This window comes from Pipistrellus kuhlii, unplaced genomic scaffold, assembly GCF_014108245.1.
Source record: "Pipistrellus kuhlii isolate mPipKuh1 unplaced genomic scaffold, mPipKuh1.p scaffold_m20_p_2, whole genome shotgun sequence".
Lineage (NCBI taxonomy): Eukaryota > Metazoa > Chordata > Mammalia > Chiroptera > Vespertilionidae > Pipistrellus > Pipistrellus kuhlii.
Window position 1 is genome coordinate 132551140 of NW_023425515.1, and position 16979 is coordinate 132568118.

The 16979-nt window shown below is 47.6% G+C and overlaps 1 protein-coding gene and 1 long non-coding RNA gene across 6 annotated transcripts in view; one reads left to right on the top strand and one right to left on the bottom strand.

Annotated features, from left to right (window-relative positions):
- The window catches only part of LOC118724006 (guanylate-binding protein 1-like), a 133059-nt gene extending 130163 nt beyond the window's left edge, over positions 1–2896 (top strand). For all 5 annotated transcript variants that reach the window (XM_036446859.2, XM_045584372.1, XM_045584373.1 and 2 more), the window contains exon 11: positions 2577–2896. In XM_036446859.2, the coding sequence (XP_036302752.1) occupies positions 2577–2696 (120 nt within the window). In that variant the 3' untranslated portion in view covers positions 2697–2896. The remainder of the gene's footprint in view (positions 1–2576) is intronic.
- Positions 2789–16979, bottom strand: part of LOC123652699 — a 225920-nt gene continuing 211729 nt past the window's right edge. The window contains exon 3 of the long non-coding RNA XR_006742167.1: positions 2789–2916. This is a non-coding gene — a long non-coding RNA (uncharacterized LOC123652699). The remainder of the gene's footprint in view (positions 2917–16979) is intronic.

Here is a 16979-nt window from a genome sequence, read left to right on the forward strand (position 1 = left end):
AGGAATACCATAAGGTTATTGCTTGCTCACTTATTACGTTCAAGCCCTGTCTGTCTCCCTTATTTGGTGCCTGCCTACATCTGGTTATTTTATAAAATTTATTATCCTTTATCACAAATCCAGTCCTTTATCAGTAAACTACAGGTCCAGTGCATGGATTCATGCAATGTTTTGGTCTCTCAGCCTGACCTGCACCATCTCGCAATTTAGGACGTGTCGGGGAATGTCAGAACAATGATTTTGGCCAAATCCCAACAGGCCAGGCCAAGGCACCCCACCAGTGCACAAATCCAAGCACCGGGCCTCTAATATGTATATAAGATCTTTGCTTAATCTCTTCTCAATCTCCCCTGTCTTCTATTTTTTCTGAAATTCATCAGTCTGCTCTAAGTTTCCATGCCTGTACATTGAGCTGCTGCCCTCTGATGATCAGTGCATATCCGAGCTACCAGTCAAACAGTCAAATTGTTCAATGGTCATTTAGGCTTCTAAATATATAGACAAGAGGCCCTGTGCACAAAATTTTGTGCATGGATAGGGTCCTTTGGCCTAGCTGGCAATCAGGGCCAATCAGGGCCTCCCTCTGGCTGCTACAGCAACAAATTTTCCCCAGTTGCCAGCTGCTGGGTGGAACTTTCCCTCCTCTGGCTGCCAGCTTACAGATGGGGCTTCCACTGGTGGCCAGGGCACATCATGGTGAGTGTCCGAACTTCCAAGGGGACAATTTGCATATTACCTTTTTATTATATAAGATTATTCAATCAATGGTAGCTATTATATTTCAGGCATTGTAAATATATCTTATCTGTATCTCTTGCTGAATATTATATGAAGCAAGAATTGCTGTTTCTTAGAAGAAACAGAGGTTCAGAAAAGATGAGCTTTTACAGGGTCACACAGATCGATAAGATATCTGAACCACCTTCAGACTTAGAGGAATCTACAATCACTGTTTTTCTGACACACCTGGTGTGACTTTGGTTCTCAGAGAACCTTTATGAGCAGAAAGACTCTTTGCCTCTCACTCCTGTGTCTGCCACTCCTGCCTGTTTGCTATGCCCTACTCCTAGTTTGTGTAGTGAGTTTTCTGCAGAAATCCAGAATGGACAGTTAGGAGACTTGATGTCCTTATTTATATCCTGCTATTCTTGCCACCAAGCTGTAGAGGCTTACCGTATTTTCCGGCGTATAAGACGACTTTTGAAACGAAAAAAAGTCAACCGAAAATCGGGGGGGCAAAAGACCAAAATTACACAAAAATTACCTGCAGATCTTGATGGCAAAGTACGTCTTTTCTTTGAAGTGGGGCGGGGGGGGGGGGGAGTCTTATACAGCAAATATAGGCCTGAACCTATGTTTTAACTGTAAAATTAGGGGTTCGTCTTATACGCCGGAAAATACTGGTAAGTCAAATTCCCTGATCTAAGATTCAGGCACTTCTTTTGATTTTGAGAAATTTTATTTATGTCATGTGTATGTATATAAAAGTCTGATTACGTGTGTGTGTGTGTGTGTGTGTGTGTATGAGGGTCTATAAGATTTGAAAAGAAACATAATTAAGATTGCCCACATAGGTTATATAGAATTAATGGGACTTATAATTTAAGTTTATCAAAATATTAAAAGGTATAAGCCAAAATTTCTCTTACCTAAAGGAGATTTAAGAAAAGCAATCATGCTGAAAACATGATTGGCTCATTGGTAGAGCGTTGGCCTGCGGACTGAAGGGTCCCGGGTTCGATTCCGGGTCAAGGGCATGTACCTTCGTTGCTGGCACATACCCAGTAGGGGGTGTGCAGGAGGCAGCTAGTCGATGCTTCTCTATCATCGACGTTTCTAGCTCTCTATCTCTCTCCCTTCCTCTCTGTAAAAAATCAATAAGATATATAAAAAGAATTTTTAAAAAATTAAAAAACAAGATAAGCGATCATGGAGCTAGGATGTCCAAGTGAAAGTGTCCTATAGAATAAAAGCCTGATATGCAAATTGTCCCCTCTACTGGGAGTTTGACCAGGAGTTCGACTACTCACTATGATGTGCACTGACCACCATGGGGCAGTGTGGAACATGGCGAGAGTCTGTGACCCAGAGCTGGCAGAGGGTGGCAGTGGAGGTGCTGCCAGCCCTGATTGGCCCCAATGAGATTGGGACTGTGGCGGGATGGTAGACCAGGTAAGTGGGCAGCGCCAGGCCAAGTTGAGTGTGAGCGGGGCCCCATCACCCCACCAGTCCAGGTAGTGTGACCAATGGCACTGAGGTAGCCTGGTGGGGCCCGATGACTCAGAAGGAGGGGGTTATACAGGGGCCCAGATGCTGCCCAGGACCCAGAGGCCAGCTGGGACCTGCCCTTCCACACCAGATCCTTTGCTTCAATTGCTGGCCAAGCCTAGGAACCAATCACACCTGTGCTTGGATTCCATGCACCACACCTCTTTGAATGAATATTTATAATAAAGAAAATTTCAAGAAGAAATTAAATACTCAAAAAAATAAAGAACTATAAATGTGGAAACTAGCCTGAAGTTGAGATTTGCTTACTGCTGTACTTTATTTACTCTTTATTTGTCCCTTTTTAGGAACAGGCCTTGTTACTAAAGGAAGGATTCCAAAATGAGAGCAGAACACTTCAGAGAGAAATAGACAGTCTCAAAAATGACATGGCAAGAATGAATAAGGATAAATGTACCATAAGCTAATGACCTAAGGGAAAGAGATTCCCCGGTCACTCTACCCAAGGCATAACTCAAGCAGTTGAAGAAACTTGAAAAATGTCACAACTTGAGAAAATGACCCTCTTTAAGCTGATAAAAGAAATCTACAAAAAAAACAATCCTTCACCTAACATACATACTTATTGATAATAAATGGAATGCTTTGCCCCTAACTCAGGAATAAAGGAAGAATGTGCAGTCTCTCCTCTCCAGAAAATAGCATAATGAAGGTTTCCTACAATATGGCAAAAGAAAGAAAGAAGGGAAGAAAGGAAGAGAAAGAGGAAGGGAGGGAGGGAGAAGGAAAGGAAATAATAAAATTGTCTTCATTCTCACATGCAATGATTATGCACATAGATAAATCACAGGGAATCTACAACAAAAAAGCCAAAAACAGCAATATAAACTCTTGGCACAAATACATGAGTTTAACAAGGTTGTAAGATTCAAGGTCAATTCATAAAATCTGTATTTTTATATAGAAGCAATAATCTATTGAAAATCAAAAATTAAAAAACAATACCATTTACAATAGTTGTTTTTTATTTTATTTTATTTTATTATTGATTATGGTATCACATAATTGTCCTCATCCCCCCATTCCCATCCCAAACCCCTCCCTATATATGCCCCCACCCCCCTGTTGTCCATGGCCACTGGCTAGGCCCATATGCATGCACACAAGTCCTTTGGTTGGTCTCTTCCCCTTACCCCCACCCTCCCCTTCTTTCCCTCAGAGGTTTGAGAGTCTGATCGCTGCTTTTCTTTCTTTGAGTCTGTTTTGTTCATCAGTTTATGTTATTCATTATTTCCTCTAGATGTGTGAGATCATGTGATCCAAGAAATATCCTTGTAAGAACCTAAACTGCAACAAGCCATAATGGTTATGCTGAGAGGCAAATGAATCAGTCTGTAGTGAGTCCTTTTCTGGGCCAACAGTTCTTTTGAATCCCAATTTCAATGTCAAATAGTTCCTTATGTGTACATGTCAGCCATGATATTTCAGATCTGGTTGGTGGACAAATGGTGGTGATGCAGGTCTGACCATCTCTGGTTTGGTCCTGGGCATCCTTCAGCAACACTCAGCTGCTGTCTGCTGGTATGGTGAGGCATCGTCAGCATCTCCCATTTCTGAATTGTGTCTCTTCTGTCTTCATGGCTGGAGCATTTCTGTCTATTCCTCTCTGTTACAGGATTCCAGATGATTTCGGAGTTGTTTTCTGAAATTATACAAACATATTCTCAACCAAATGTTAATAAAGGGATATTCTCTTTAAATTTGACTTGGGATTCTTTTTCTTTTTCCCCAAATAATTTTCCTCTGGCTTGTTTTGACACCATGTGTGTATTTTCATGGTTATCCTGCTGTTAGTGTTTCGAATGAAGGTTAATTTTCTAAAGTACAAATTTTTTAGATGTAAATTATTCTCAGGATATTTTTCCTTACATGATATTCTTCCACTGTCACCCCCTTTTTTAATTTAAATAATAGGAGACTTTTGGAAATTTTATAATGTAGTCTTAATAGCTTTTACATTTTAATTATTTGTGCTACACTATGACTGCTTTAGGTTCATAACATGTCGTGCAGTTTTACCACGAGACGCTCTTCCAATAAGAATTTTTGTTAACACTTTAGGAACAGGTTTTTGTACAGTACAATCAGTTTTTCTAGAATATTCATTTATTTCCATTAGCCACAATAATTTCCTCTGATAAATTGGCTACTATTCATGTGTCAAACTCAACACTCTAGCAACAATCTTATTTACCATGTGTGTATTAGTGGAATTGATTATTTGCCTTCTTGAGAAGGGCCTGAGTATTCCTGCTACTAGGCTGGACCTGGATATTAAAAACCCATTTGCCCACCCTATGGGTACAAGACCTCTCAAACAAGTGAGAGGGCAGCTGCTATCAACCAATCTCTGTCTGTTACCTGGATCCCAATTTGAGCTGTGCATGGGAAGCTAAGCAGCCATGGGAGAAGGAGACTTCCCTCAGAATGGGAGAAGATTCAGGAGTCTGCCACGTTGCAGGGGCGTGGGGGTGGTAAGGGTCTGTGCCCCACCTCTGTTGACCCCCAAGTTCTCTCCTGATGGCCCCTCTGCAACTGCCTGTCTTAGGTTGTTCCTTCCCTGAGGGATCTTACCCATCTTTGGCTAACCAGCCATCCTACAGGGCCAAGCAGGGTGATGTGAGGTTTAGTTCTGTCTCCTTGGTAGCCTATGCCCCCATGGGCTCCACGCCCAGCACCTGCCTTGTGATCCCCTCACCTGCTGGCGAGGCCTGGGCATTGATCTCATATTTTTGGAATATCTGGAAGCAGATAGTGCTGACCAGCAGCAGTGCCAAGAGGACAAATTGAAGGAGCAAAGGGCAGTCCCCACTGAAACCCTCCAGGAGCTGGGAGCCTGCACAAAGCCTGTAAGAGAGAGGCCTTTAAAATCTTTAGAGCTCCATCCTGCATGTGAACCAGGAATTCCGGAGGTGAAGCCACACTGTGAGAGGAAACATACCCTTCCTTAGAAGGGCAATTCCTACCAGGTGCTGTCAGGGATTCTCACTTGTGCAGTGACATGTTTAAGCACTATTAGCCGGAAGTGACACAGTCAATCCATGCCTTTTTAAAAATTGTTCAGAGGGCGCTACCCAGTTTGGCTCTATCTCAGGGGATAGAGCATTGGCCTGGGGACTCAAGAGTCCCATGTTCGATTCTGGTCAAGGGCACATACCCAGTAGGGAGTGTGCAGTAGGCAGCTGATCCATGGTTCTCTCTCATTGATGTTTCTAACTCTCTAACCCTCTCCCTTCCTCTCTGTAAAAAATCAATAAAATATTTTTTTAATTAAAATAAAAATTGTTCAGAAACTGTAAAAAATTTCTCACTGATCAAGTAACCACTTCTAATATTAAGTTGCCGTAAATCCAGCCAAATTCACATGTGGATAGACAGACAGAAAAGAAGGCAGATAGATACATAGATACATGTTACCTTTGGGCTCAGCTGATAAAAATTAAAAGAATGTCCATGTGCCTTCTCAGGCTCTCTACAGTTTATAGCAGAGGAAAAATTAACTGTTGACCTGCATTAGAATCCTACCAAATAAAAGAGTAATAGGCAGATTGACCATCATTCCAGCACACAAGATGGCTGTGTCATGTGGTCAAAAATTCTGGCCCTATGTGGACACAAGATGGCCACTACAAGATGGCCAGCAGAAGAGGGCAATTGAGACGGCAGTTGGGGCCATCAGGCCAAGCAGGGGAGGGTAGTTAGGGGTGACCAGGCCTACATGGAGGGCAGTTGGGAGCCATCAGGCCAGCAGGGGAGGGCAGTTAGGGGTGACCAGGCCAGCAGAGGAGGGAAGTTGGAGGCATATGGGCCTGCAGGGAAGGGCATTTGGAGGGGAACTAGGCCTGCAGGGGAGGATAGTTAGGGATGACCAGGCCTACAGAGGAGGGCAGTTAGGGGCCAACAGGCTGGCAGGGGAGCAGTTAGGCATCAAGCAGGCTGGTAGGGGAGTGGTTAGGGTGTGATCAGGCTGGCAGGCAGAAGCAGTTAGGGGCAATCTTACTAGGATCCGGCCTAAGCAGGCAGTTGGATATCCCTCGAAGGGTCCCAGATTGTTGAGGGCGCAGGCTGGACTGAGGGACACCCCACTCCCACCATGCATAAATTTCATGCACCAGACCTCTAAGTTTAAAAATAAAACCTTTCCCTTACCTGAGTGTTGAATTGAACTTACCTACATTACAGGTGTGGTTTCAGAAACTACTTAAAATGGGCCATCATTGATGGGTGCCCAGAACATCTGGCAGCAGCAACTCCTTTTTGGAAAGCTGTGTTCCACTTGGAATCATAAGATTCCCACACAACAGTCCAGAGAATCATGGGGCCAAACTACATACTCAAAAAAGGGTGCAATCACACAAGCAAGAGATACAAAGTAACACACAAATGGCAGAAAGACCCACTAGGATCAGACACTGTAATTTTGAGCTCAGGTGATAAGATAAAATGACTATACTGTTTAATAATATAAGAAATTATATTTCAAGAGACAAGATATCATAAAATACTATAAAGCAGATTTTGAAAATAAAAAAAATTTAAGCAGAAAAAGGTTTTCTTGAATGGATAATATAATTAATCTTTTTTCAAGATAATAACTGTTGAATGGAGGCGAGACCACCCAAGAGGCAGAGACCCCTACCCGGGAAATAACTCCAACTAGCCAATTGCGGAGTCTAATTACAAATTTATTACAGATTCGAATTTGGGCTGCCGCCGTGGCAATGGCGCGGCCAGAAGCAGCAGCAGTTACAAAGCGGTCTCTCTCTTTTTAAGCATTCTTCAAACAAGCACATTCCAAACAAGGGGGGGGTGGTGGTCTTAACCTTGTGATTGCATGCATCAGCCAGATGGCCTAATCTCCCTCCTTGGTTTGTTCTGCTATCTTAGCCTTGACTATCCCAGACTGCTGATTTGGCCTTCAGCCTTGACTAACCCAGACTGTTAACTTGGCCTTCAGCCTTGACTAACCCAGACTGTTGACTTAGCCTTCAGGTCCGGGAGGGGTGAGTAGCAACTTTCTACCCTCCAGGCAGGGTCAGTTATTTTCCATTTCTCATTCCCCACTGCTTTTAGTTCCTTAGCAGAGGTCAAATCCTTGGCCTCTTTTCTTTGTAAGCAAGCAAGCAAGTTTACAAAAGCAAGAAATCAGCAGTTAGCTAAACAGCTGTGTCTTCAGCCTGCATGATTCGGCTGTATTGGGTGGTTAGGGCTAACAGCTTAACAGCCTGAACACGCTCTCTAACAAAAGCTACTAACCTATTAATTATGATGGGCCCACAGGTCAGGCCTAGAAGTAAGAGTAGGAGGGGTCCCGCCAAGGCTGATATCAGGGTGGTCAGCCAAGGGGACCAATTGAACAGCCCTTCAAACCAGCCCTCTTGACTTTCTTTCTCCTTTTCCCTTTCTCTCAGTCGCTTCTGAAGGGTTTTAATGCTCTCCCTTATCACGCCTGAGTGGTTGGCATAGAAGCAACACGCCTCTCCAAGCGCTGCACAGAGGCCTCCCTGTTGGAGAAATAACAAGTCTAGCCCTCGCCGGTTCTGGAGGACTACCTCCGCCAGGGAGTCCAGGGCCTTCTCTAGGTGGCTGATTTGATCTTGAATGAGCCTGATATCTTCTGAGAACTGGACTGATAGTTTTTGAATCCCAATCTGGCCAGTAGTCAGGGCCGCAGCGCTAACGGCTGCTGAACCGGCAATTCCTAGCCCAGCAAGTAATGGGACTAAGAGGGGGGTTCTTTTCTGAAGGCGGAGATGGGCTTCTGGGGATAGGAAATGCTCCATTCCAGAGGGGCCAGCATAGATATAGACCTGGGGGATTACATATACTAAAATGCAGAACCAAGGCTCTCGGCTCCTTTCAGCTACCAGACACCAAGTCATTCCATAAGTGCAAGCAAACCAAACCCCTTCAGGGGCTATCAATACCTGGGTGTCGCGGGAGATTTTCATGCTGCTATTACAATTCTGGGAGTAAGAGGAAGCTGACAAGGAGTATTCTCCTCCTATGAAACAGGACCCTTCCCCTTGGAGGTCCCCCAGGGTTAATGAGGCCGCCCCTCCTTCCAGGCAAGTTGCTAGATCAGCGAGATGCTGATCATCAAAGGTGGTGTTTTTCACTTCCCCGTCCCCTGTTCCTATGTTTAGGCTGGCGGCCAGACCTACATAGTAAGGGGGTGAGGGATTTAAGCATAACCAGCAACTATCGGTTGCTGGGTTGGAGCTATTCAGGAGAGTAAAAACTGAATCTAGAGTCCTCATGAGTCTGGCCTGTGGAACAGGAACAGGAGGGATAGCGGTTCTTGGTTTCCCCCCAGTGGATACAATAATTGTTGAGGAATTGTGGCCCCAATCAGGTTGACCTGCGGTGGTGGTGGTGGTGGTGATCCACGAGGGGCTCCTTGTGGGCTGAGGTGGAGGGCTCGGACTGGGCCTAGGCAATGCTTGGGGGTTTAACACTCCATTTGGGCCTATGGGAAGCCGGGGCCCTCTGGCTCTCATCTTTTGGATAGTGAACAGGGTTCCTAGGTCAGTGCCTGATATATATAAGCGGAGGCCCCAAGTCTTTCCTGTAGGCCAAAATGGGCTTCCTCCATCTCGGACAGTCACGACCGTTGGATTACACTGGGTAGAGACTGAACATCTCTCAGGCCTTGGGTCAATTAGCCTGGCAAATTTAATGTCCAGGTCTCCTTGTTTCCAGTGCGCAAAAGTCTCACAACCCCAATGGCGACAATAAAAATCCTCGATGTTTCCACACTGGTGTCGCCCTTTTCTCTCTGGACATCCATAATGCTGAGTGTACCATAGCTGCCGAGCTACGTACATATTCCCATTTCCATATGAGGAACACGCCACCCTTCCCAGTCCTGACATGACCATGCTACCCCCTCGGCCCCTAAGGCCCAATGCATCACAAGGCTCATCCCCAAAGAACTGGCTCAGGTCCACTCGGAAACTGGGGGTTCCAGAGTAGGTGGTATTCTCGGCTAACGTGGTTCCATCGGTTGTGCGAACCAACACCCACCTAGATTGGAGGGGAACTGTTGCTCCTCCCCAGCCTACAATCAAAATCAGGGGTACTGTCCTGACCCACCATCCCGAGTCAATTTGACTTTTAAGGGGTCTGAAGTAGTCTCTACCCGGCATGTCCCGTTGTCGTCCTGAGGCGGTGCTTTCTTCAACCGGGTGTGGTGAATCCAGGCAGTCTTTCCCGCCACTCGAGCTGCTGTCGGTGTGCTGATGATAACCTGGTAGGGTCCCTCCCAGCGGGGTGTCAGCTGCGCTGGGTTGATCTTCTTCACGTAGACCAGGTCACCAGGAGTAAAAAGCTGCTTCTTCGCTGTGGCTGAGTCTGGATCTGGTCGAGTCTCGTTCAATGCTGCTCGACTCTGGGTTCGGGATGCCTGCAAAGCCTGCAAAGACTTGAGCAAAGTTCGCTGTTTAATGCCAGACAGGTGCTCTAGCCCCAGGCGGGGTACAATGGGTGGCTTCAGCCCGTTTAAAACTTCAAAAGGGGAGTACCCTTCCCTGCCCGGAGTGCATCTTACCCGGAGGAGGGCTTGAGGAAGCAAACTCACCCAGTCACCACCAGTCTCTACTTTCATTTTAGTAATTGTTTCCTTTATAGTCCTGTTTACTTTCTCTACCTGTCCTGAACTCTGAGGGCGATAGGCACAGTGGAGTTTCCACGTTATTCTTAATGCCTCAGCCAACATCTGAGTTAATTTAGCTATAAAGGCAGGACCATTATCTGAGCCTAATCGGAGGGGTAGTCCAAATCTGGGAATTATTTCATTAACTAAGTGCTTTAAGACTACCTGGGCTGTCTCTCCCCTCGTAGGGAAAGCCTCTACCCATCCTGAGAAGGTGTCAATGAATACCAGGAGGTACTTGTAACCTCCTCTGGCTGGAGTCATTTCAGTGAAGTCGACTTCCCAATGTTCTCCTGGCTGCTCACCCCTCAGGCGGGCACCGCCTCCTTCAATCCAAGGGCTAGGGCTCGCATTCACTGTGGCACAAACGGTACACCTCTCGGTTACGTCTTGTGCCATTTTGTATATACCTCGGATCAAGTAGTGCTTCCTTATCAGTTCAGCCAACTTGTTCTCTCCTAAGTGGGTGGCATGATGCGTTTGCTCCACTATCTGCCTCCCCACTGCTTTTGGGAGTAGCACTCTCCCTCTTGGCAACTGATACCAGCCGTTTGAGGACTTAGTCCCCCCCTAGCTTCCTAGCCAGTTCATCATCTTCCTTTGAATATGAAGGGACTATGGCTGGCTGGTCTTCCTTGACCGGGGAGGGGGTGACCGATAATGCATGTGCCTGCCCCTCCCGGGCCACAGCTCTCGCTGTTTCATCTGCAAACTGGTTCCCTTTTGCCTCCAAGGAATCACCTCGTTGGTGGCCCTTACAGTGTATAACGGCCACCTTGCGGGGTTTCCACACGGCCGCTAGGAGAGATAATATTTCTGCTGCATGTTTAATGTCCTTCCCTCCGGCCGTGAGGAGGCCTCTCTCCTTATAGATGGCCCCGTGCACGTGAAGAGTGGCAAAAGCATACCTGCTGTCAGTGTAGATGTTGAGAGCTTTTCCTTCTCCCCACTCCAAGGCTTGAGTGAGGGCTATTAACTCGGCCTTCTGGGCGGAGGTACCTCGTGGTAGTGCCTGATCCCAGATCACAGTGTCCAAAGTGACAACGGCTGCACCGGCCACTCTCTCTCCGTCCAGGAGGTAGCTGCTGCCATCTGTGAAAAGAGTTACCTCGGCATCCGCTAGGGGTTGGTCCTTCAGGTCCGGGCGGGTAGTGGTTAAAGTGTCCAGATAATCTCCACAGTGGTGGAGAGGCAACGTCCCGTCTGTCTCTGGCAACAAGGTGGCAGGATTGAGCGCCGATGTCTGGCGGAATTGAATGCGGGGAGGGTCTAACAACAGTACCTGATACTGTGTGATCCGGGCATTCGTCATCCACCTGTCCGGAGGGGTGCGGAGCAGCCCCTCAAGGTTGTGGGCTGAAGTCACCTCCAGGTTCTGGCCAAACGTCAGCTTGGTGGCTTCTCGCACAAGGAGGGCGGCTGCTGCAACAGTTCGTAGGCACCCCGGCCAGCCAGCGGCAACAGGATCCAGTCTCTTAGACAAGTAAGCCACTGGCCTCTTCCAGGGTCCTAGAGTTTGGGTGAGCACCCCCTTTGCCACTCCCTGTCCTTCGGCCACAAAAAGCTGAAAGGGCTTCTCCAGGTCAGGTAGGCTGAGGGCCGGGGCTTGAAGGAGGGCCTGCTTAAGAGTCTGGAAAGCCTCTTCCTCCTTCTCTGTCCAAATTAAAGGTCCTGCTCCCCCAGCCGTAGCTGCGTGGAGGGGCTTAGCCATTTCTGCAAAGCCTGGTATCCACAGGCGACAATAGCCCACAGTCCCTAGGAATTCCCGGACCTGCCGCTTAGTCTTCGGGACTGGTATCTGGAGGACTGCTTGGACTCTGCTCTCTGCTAAGGACCGAGCCCCTTCCTTTATTCGAAAACCCAGATAAGTAACTTCCTTGCTGCACAATTGGGCCTTGCGGGCCGAGACACGGTATCCTTGTTCACCCAAGGTCCTTAACAAATCCTCAGTCACCCTAATGCACTCGCTTTCTTCCTTGGTTGCCACTAGGAGGTCATCTACATACTGAAGGAGTGTGGCTTCAGGGTGCCTGGCATGGAACTCTTGCAAATCTCGACTCAGAGCCTCATCAAACAAAGTGGGGGAGTTCTTGAACCCTTGGGGTAGTCGGGTCCAGGTCAGTTGGCCCGAGTCCCCTTCCTCAGGGTCTGTCCACTCAAAAGCAAATAGCAACTGACTCTGAGGGTTCAAAGGAAGGCAGAAAAAGGCATCCTTCAGGTCCAGGACACTGTACCAAGTACGGTCTGGTGGCAAAAGGCTTAAGAGAGTGTACGGGTTAGGCACGGTGGGATGGATGGTTTCCACTCTCTTATTTACTTCTCTTAAGTCCTGAACCATCCTGTACTCTCCTGTACCCGGCTTCTTAACGGGCAGGAGAGGGGTATTCCAGGGGGACTGTACCGGCACAAGTATCCCTGCTGCTTTAAACTTCTGAATGTTTTTCTTCACTCCTCTCCTTGCTTCCAGGGACATGGGGTACTGTTTAACCCTCACTGGCTGGGCGGTGCTGATAAGCTGGACCTGAATGGGGGGCTGGCCCTTGGCCAACCCGGGGGGGTTCGTCTCTGCCCAGACCTCTGGTATTTCTTTTTGCCATCGGGCTAAGGGGTTTCTCCCCCAGGGGGCTTTTTCCTCAAACAGAAGGTATTCTTCCTCTGCAGGAACAGTAATTAGGAGTTTGCCCCCGTTCAGCCCCACCTGAGGCTCGTTCCTCTCATCAAAGGTGATGGTGGCCCTTAATTTGTGGAGAAGGTCTCTTCCAAGAAGGGGGTCTGGGCACTCTGGTATTACAAGGAAGGGATGGGTTACTAGGCCCTTTCCCAAGTCCATAATTCTTCCCTCCGACAAGGGATAACTCTTGGTAGTGCCAGTAGCCCCCACTACCCGCACTTTCTTGGAGGTGTAGGGGCCCACTGGGGCCTGTACTACAGAATGCATGGCCCCGGTGTCCACAAGAAAGTCAATGAGTTGCCCTCCTACCGAGAGTTTTAGCCTGGGCTCCCGGAGGGCGGAGGGGCCCCGAGACCCCTAGTCCACCTCCTCCACTAGGACGGGGACAGGGCCTTTTGTCTTCTTTTCCTTTAGCTGGGGGCAGTCCTTCTTCCAATGTCCTTCTTCCTTGCAATAGGCACATTGGTTCTTGCCTAACGATTTCTGCCCTTTGCCCCTGCCTTTTCTAGGTCCCCCTTTCCGGTCCTTGCCTTCTTTGGCAAGTAGGACCTTGGCCATTTTCTGAGATAACTCTTGGGTAGTTTTCACTGGGTCTTCCCTCTGATCGTATACCTTCTGGGCTATGGCCACCAACTCAGAGAGAGACTTGCCCTGGAAGCCATCTAACCTCTGTAACTTCTTCCTAATATCTGGTGCTGACTGGGAAACAAACTGGAGTACCACAGCAGGTTGGTTCTCCGGAGCCCGAGGGTCAATGGGCGTCCAGGTCCGGTAGGCCTGGAGGAGCCTCTCAAGATAAGCCGTCGGGCTCTCATCAGGGCCCTGCCGTGTGTCAGTTACTTTAGTAAGATTCGTGGGCTTGCGAGCTGCCGCCCGGAGCCCCCTCAAGAAAACCTGGCGATACTGGTGGAGAGCTTCCTCTCCTCCCCGGGTATTTGGATCCCACGCGGGCCTGTTTGAGGGAAATTGTCTCTCAATTTCCAGCTCATTCGCGGTGACCTCCCCCCTCTGGTCCCGCACCTGTTTTCTAGCTTCAACTCGAATTCTCTCTCTCTCCTCCGTGGTGAAGAGGGTGCGGAGGAGTTGTTGGCAATCATCCCAAGTGGGCTGATGTGTATAAAACACGGATTCCAGGAGGGTGATAACTTCCTCTGGAGCCTCAGAGAAGGATGGATTCTGATTTTTCCAATTATAGAGGTCTGAGGTGGTGAAGGGCACATAGGTACGAATTGGCCGTCCTATCTCATCTCTCTCACCAGTCTCCCTCAGTGGGAACACTCCCATGGGAGGTTCAGGAGCCCCGAACCCCACCCCACTCCGCGTGTGGTGGGGACTGCTGATAGTGGAATCGGGGCTCGCTCTCTCCTCCCGCGGGGCCTCCCGCGGAGGGGCTGTTGGCTCTCTCTCCTCCTGAGGGGCTGGAGGCGCCCGATATGGCGGGGGGTCCTCTGACCCCCTTCTGACCCGCCAGGGACTCTCAGGGGGCGCCTGGAGAACCGGGACTTTCTTTCCTCCACCAGCTTCCTCTGCCAAAAGCACCCGGGCAGTCTCTCTCTTCCTTCTTTCCCTTCGGCAACCACAGTCCTTCAGGTACGAGGGTTGATCCACAATGATGTCTATCCAGGTGTCTATGTAAGGGATCTGGTCAGGGTGCCCGGGGTTTCCATAGCACACTGTCCGGACCCTCGCTGCAATTGACATTTCAAATGTCCCTACATCTGGCCATCCAACACCAAAAGTGGGCCACTCTAACTCACAAAATTTTCTAAGATCATAAACATTCACTGTGACCCCGTAGCTTCCAGCTCTTTTCTTAAAGTCAGCAAAATTCTTCATCAAACACTCAAGAGGGCTCAAGGGGCCCTTTGAATTGTCCTGTCCCATCTTGGCCGTGAGGGAGAGGACAATTAGGATTCCAGTGACCAGAGACCCAACGAAGGTCAGCGTTCCCATGCAAGCGCGGTCGCGGGCGCAAAGGCAATCTTCACTGCCTTTCGGGGTCCCAGCAGGGGAAGAACAGGCGTCCCCCAGGGACCAACCGAGAGTCGCGGCGCAATTCACACACAACAATAATAATAACAACAAACAGCATTCCTAGAAGTACCAACAACCAGACATACCACAACATTCTCTCAGTTACAGCCACTCAAACATCAAGAAACCAAGACCGCAGGTGGGGCGTCCCCCACTTCTGCCAGATCTGAGAACTTCTGGCAGCGTCCCGCCGTTCTCTGATCCCAAGCGCTCGCGAGCAACCAAGTACAAGAAACACAAGAAACAATGAGGCCTCTACTTACTGGCGCCGTTCAAGTAGTCCGGACGACGAGAATGGGGCGTCTGCCCGTCTGGGGGTCTCTAATCCCGGACGAGCCCCCAAATGTTGAATGGAGACGAGACCACCCAAGAGGCAGAGACCCCTACCCGGGAAATAACTCCAACTAGCCAATTGCGGAGTCTAATTACAAATTTTATTGCAGATTCGAATCTGGGCTGCCGCCGTGGCAATGGCGCGGCCAGAAGCAGCAGCAGTTACAAAGCGGTCTCTCTCTTTTTAAGCATTCTTCAAACAAGCACATTCCAAACAAGGGGGGGTGGTGGTCTTAACCTTGTGATTGCATGCATCAGCCAGATGGCCTAATCTCCCTCCTTGGTTTGTTCTGCTATCTTAGCCTTGACTATCCCAGACTGCTGATTTGGCCTTCAGCCTTGACTAACCCAGACTGTTAACTTGGCCTTCAGCTTTAACTAACCCAGACTGTTGACTTAGCCTTCAGGTCCGGGAGGGGTGAGTAGCAACTTTCTACCCTCCAGGCAGGGTCAGTTATTTTCCATTTCTCAATAACCTTCATTGTTATAGCTATCATCTTAATTGTTGAAGACTAACTATCACGTGCCCACTAAAGTAAACGAAGTATGTGTCAGAGGAGGCAAAATGGCAGCAGAATAGACAGACATATCCTAAGCCTTGTTCTGGAGCGGATAGAGCAGTCAGCTATATCAAACAATATCCACCCCAAATTGGTGAAGTAGACACAGCTGGTGAGACAATCCACAGCCAGGAAGGGCTGAGGATGATGGTACAAACCACGGTTCTGGTCTGTAGAGAACTATGAGACATCAGAGCCCAGAGGATAAGAGGGCTCAGTACTGAGGCCATGGCACTTGGGACGAGCATAGAGTCTGACTGTGGAAAGGAGGTCCGTAGGTCTGCTGGTGGCAGGGGATTCTAGGTCAGAGTGCACTGTCAGAGGGGGCATTCCGGACGGCTGCCCAGAGCATGCTGTGCCTGAAAGAGAGTGACTGGCAGAGACCCAGCTCTTCCCCTCTCTGTGGTCTTTGCTTTCCTTCTCCGAATCTAGTTCATAGGAACTTTTGGATAAGGACTGAAGAGTCCCTGAGAGTCCATAGGGACTAGCCTAAAAAGAGACCTTCAGTCCCAGCAATAGAAAACTGAGAGACTGAAGACAGTATGGAAGAGTGGGATCTTAAGCCAGCCAAAAGAATGACACTTCATTTTTTCATTTATTATTACTTTGTTATCTTACTTCTCTTATTTCTAAATTTTCCTTTTTTCATTTGTTTCTTTAGTTTCTATTTCTTTTCGTGTTATTGTTCTAACATTCTAATTTATTTCTTATTTTATTTATTTTTTATTTTTATCCCATTTTTCAACCATTTTTTATAAATTTATTAACATCATTATAATCATTATTATTATCATTATTATTACTATTATTTTCTTCACTTTCTTCTTAACCACTCATCCCCTTTCTATTTCCTCTATACTGAACTGAGGTCCCCCATATTCATCCATTTGTTAACCGTACTTTCTTTATATAAGATTCTGCCCCCACCCTCTTTACTGGGTATTTGGTGTTTTTTGTGATTTACCTGCTTAGGTTTATCTCTGGTATTTTCTTCCCATATATATTTTTTTCTTTTTTCTTTCTTTTTCTTCTTTTTATTTTCTCTCCTACCATTTTTTTCTCTCTTCAATATCATTTGTGCTATCTTTTCTCTCCTCTAATTCTCTTTTCAATGGTGTTCATTATATTGTGGTTATCTGTGTTGTGAGTACATTCGTTGTTTTTTTCCCTTGTCTTGTCGAGGTGAATTTTTTAAAATATATTTTATTGATTTTTTTACAGAGAGGAAGAAAAAGAAATAAAGGGTTAGAAACATCAGTGAGAGAGAATCATTGATCAGCTTCCTATTTGGGATGTGCCCACAACCAAGGTACATGCCCTTGACCAGAATCGAACCTGGGACCTTTGAGTCTGCAGGCCTGCTCTCTATCCACTGAGCCAAACTGGATTTGGCTCGAGGCGAATTTTACCCTGTCCAGTAATGTGCTAGAGAGCAAGC